The sequence below is a fragment of the Armigeres subalbatus genome, chromosome 1 (genome assembly GCF_024139115.2).
Source record: "Armigeres subalbatus isolate Guangzhou_Male chromosome 1, GZ_Asu_2, whole genome shotgun sequence".
In the NCBI taxonomy this organism is placed as follows: Eukaryota; Metazoa; Arthropoda; class Insecta; order Diptera; family Culicidae; genus Armigeres; species Armigeres subalbatus.
This window is the reverse complement of record NC_085139.1, coordinates 11,018,452-11,021,869: the sequence shown is the minus strand read 5'-3', so window position 1 is coordinate 11,021,869 and position 3,418 is coordinate 11,018,452. Positions and strand designations below refer to the sequence as shown.

At 46.6% G+C, this 3,418-nt stretch overlaps 1 protein-coding gene across 1 annotated transcript; it reads left to right on the top strand.

The window, feature by feature from the left end:
* Window positions 1-655: 655 nt before the first annotated feature.
* Window positions 656-2,969, top strand: LOC134208083 (serine protease easter-like). The gene is made up of 5 exons (XM_062684172.1): window positions 656-1,407; window positions 1,464-1,682; window positions 1,740-2,160; window positions 2,220-2,416; window positions 2,473-2,969. Exons 1-5 carry the CDS (start codon window positions 735-737, stop codon window positions 2,922-2,924), a joined length of 1,962 nt encoding a protein of 653 aa, XP_062540156.1. The 5' UTR covers window positions 656-734; the 3' UTR covers window positions 2,925-2,969.
* Window positions 2,970-3,418: the final 449 nt, after the last annotated feature.

The following is a 3,418-nucleotide window of genomic DNA, read 5'->3' as shown; positions in this document are numbered from 1 at the left end:
TTCAAAGGTTTTTTAATCGATCTTTTGTAGCAAAACAATCATCACAACCACTATTATGTGAACTTTCAAATCCCTTCCGTTTCCTATTGAAATGAGTTCGCTATTAATTCAAATAACTTTGAGATTAAAATTTAATCAATGACACAATAAAAATTTGAAAAAAAATGCTCGCTAGAAATACGCCCAAAAATCCTAGGAAATAAACGACGAAAAAACAACTGCGAGGTCGTGTCACTTCCATTGAAGTATAATCAGGACAATAACGATTATAAAATATATTGAAGATCGCATCGAGCGCCTGTTAAAATTAATTATTATCTCAGTTTAACTCGTGCAAACATTGCACCAAAACGTTTGCGACAATCCTCTGGCATCCCTGGCCGTGTGCATCGCACCTGCTCCGGAAAGCATAATCGCACCAGGTTTCAAGTCTATTTCGGGGATTACCCTCCTCGTGTGGGCTTGAACCTGTTTAGCTGACGTAGGGACAAACAGATGACTCACTGCCGTTCGCGCTGGATGAACTCTTAGAAATGCGTGGCTTGATTGGATTATTATCATCGGCGACAGACAAGCGAACAGAAGTTCAGGTCGCGAAATTTTGATAACTTGTTCGACCGGTTCGAAGATGATCGACCGTGGATCGGAAGCGCTCGCGCGTCTCCCAATCAGTCGTCGTGGTGAATCTAGCCGGAGCAGACGTTTCCTGGCTCGGAATCTTTTGTACTGCGAGAATGGGCGTGATCAAGCGGATCGCGACTGTGATACTGTGGATGGTGCTGGCGGTGGTGATCGTGGAAGGTCAGCAGAACTATCAGTGTGGCATCCCGCTGGCCCGGTCCACGTTTCTAATCATCCATGGCGAAAGCGCACGGCATGGCCATTGGCCGTGGCACGTGGCCCTGATGTTGCGACAGAAGGATGGAACGGAGAAGTACGCTTGTGGTGGTACGCTGATAAGTCAAAAGTTTGTTTTGACGGCGGCGCATTGTGTTCTGAGCGAGAACCGGCATCAGCTTCTAAGGAGCGCAAAGGATGTGACGCTTTGGGCGGGGGTTTTCAACTTGGATAAACCGGAAGAAACGCAACAGGTGCGTTCGGTGGCTCGGATCCAGGTTGATGGGTATACGAGAGATAATTTGTTGCACGATATCGCACTGTTGGAGACGACGGAGCCATTCCAGTATTCGGCGCATGTATTGCCAGCATGTTTGAATGAACAATCTGGACTGAGAACTGGACTGGGAACTGTTGTGGGTTGGGGCGTTGCTGAAAATGACCAAAATTCGCCAACTTTGAAAAAGTTGGTAATGCCAGTTGTGGACGAATCAGAATGCTTGAAGAGTGATCCAACTATTTTTGGAATTGCTTCGCAGAAGGAGATTTTCTGCGCAGGATATGCAAACGGTAGTCAGCCATGAGTTGTCTTGAGTTCATTGAATAATTCTGACATTCTGTTTCAGGATCTGCTCCTTGTAACGGCGACAGTGGTGGAGGATTGATGGTTCAACAAGGTGACGCTTGGTATTTGGCGGGAATTGTGTCATTCACCAAAGTTCGGAAAGCTGGGTCAAGTCTCTGCCTTGCCGAATCGTATACGGCGTTTACCAACGTTACGTCATATTGGGGTTGGATCGAAAGTGTTACCAATATTGATTTTCGTGGAAAGTTCAACGAAGAACGTGAGTAAGCTTTGAGATTTATTCAAAAATCAAAATTTAGGTGGTATCAATTTCCAGGCGACATCCCATGCAAAACCGCTGTTGGAACCACGGGAAACTGTGTACCCCTTCAGCAATGTCGCGACATTTTCAACATGATCCGAGCGCCAATTGTAGGCCAACAGGATGCTCACTATATAAATCGATCCATTTGTCGGATTGCCGGAATCCCTCGAGCTGTCTGCTGTCAGAAACAGCACATCGAACCATTTCCCATTCACCCGAATGCTTTACTTCTGCCGAGTGATTGCGGGCGAGCTCGAGTTCGAAGTCACCCCTCTGCGGGCCAGTCTACTCTAGTTTTCGAGTTCCCGTGGATGGCGATAGTTCGATTCAAGCCGAAGCGAAACAAAGTCCCACACTGTTTGGGAACGTTGCTCAACACCAGATACGTCCTCTCGGTCACTGGTTGTAAGCAAAAGCAGAAGGACAACCCGATGTAAGTCACCAAGGATCAATGTTTGAAAAAGTAGCACTAGTGATTATGTTCAATTGTAGTGATCATGTTCGATTTGGTGAGCACACGGAATCGACCGAAGTAGATTGCTCCTTCGACGAACGAGGCAGAAGAATGTGCACAAGAAACGTGCTGGACATCAAAGTGGAACGCTTCATCGAACATCCTCAGTTTGACGTTCCGATGTACACAAACGATCTGGCCATCATACGCCTGGCAACAGATGTCAACTATTCCGGTACTCTTCTTTAATTTCACATTTTCAAATTGATATATTAAAAAACACCTTTCCAGACCAAGTCCGGCCGGTATGCCTCCCGCTATACTCCCCAACTCGCGCGAACGTCCCCAAAGATCAGATTCTCACAGCCTGGGATCTGGACTACATGACCACCAACATCTACAAGGGGGAACTGCGCCGCTACCCGGAACAGCTGGTCGATCTCGACGTGTGCCAGAAAGGGTACGAGAAAGCCGGTTTCACACCGATGCTGAACGAGGATCGCATGTGCTCGCTGCAGCTGGGGCCGGAGTACAACTGCCAGCGAATGGCCGGGGCACCGATCGGAACCTACGTCAACACGGACGGGACGGATCGGTTCGTTCAGTTCGGGCTGTGGAAGTTTGCACCGCTGAATTGTACCGTGCGGGAGTCGGTGCCGGCTTTGGCGATGAATCTGGTGCGGTACCTGGGCTGGATTCTGCAGAATTTGGAACCATCGGAAAAGAGTATAATCAAGGCGTGAGGAGAATGTTGTTGAAACGGAAATATATGAGGCCATATTTTAAATTCAAAACATGTTTCTTGTGTGGTATTGTTGAGAATTTTAAACTACCTTTCGACGGCATCGTCTAGTGCTGATATAGACATGCCCATTCGTAGGAATTCAGAAGCGCCACTCTCAGCACAGGAGTGGTTGCTGACGCAGATGAAGCCCAGCCAAAGACTCTCAAATAGGGCGGGTAGAAAAGTGGCTCTAGCTCGCGATACTCAAATCGTTCCAAACGTGGAACTCTAAAGCACGAAAAAAATCTTTGGGAAAAACACAAACTGACCAATCGTCATTGACCGAATGGTTCACTGATTCAATCAACTGGGCTTCCCCATTCAAAAAGTATTATTATTATTAAAATCTTTATTAAAGAGGTTTTTAGCCCAAGGCTAGTTCACCTCCGAGGATTCAAAAAGAACTTATTAGGATTTCCATACTTAATCTAGATTTATTGCTTACGTTTAGAT

What these genes read in the sequence shown, in the direction of transcription:
- LOC134208083 (XM_062684172.1), top strand. Translation starts at nt 735, where the DNA reads ATGGGCGTGATCAAGCGGATCGCGACTGTGATACTGTGGATGGTGCTG. An exon ending in TGGAAAGTTCAACGAAGAAC is followed by an intron (nt 1,683 to 1,739) that starts GTGAGTAAGCTT and finishes ATCAATTTCCAG; the next exon opens with GCGACATCCCATGCAAAACC. An exon ending in AAGCAGAAGGACAACCCGAT is followed by an intron (nt 2,161 to 2,219) that starts GTAAGTCACCAA and finishes GTTCAATTGTAG; the next exon opens with TGATCATGTTCGATTTGGTG.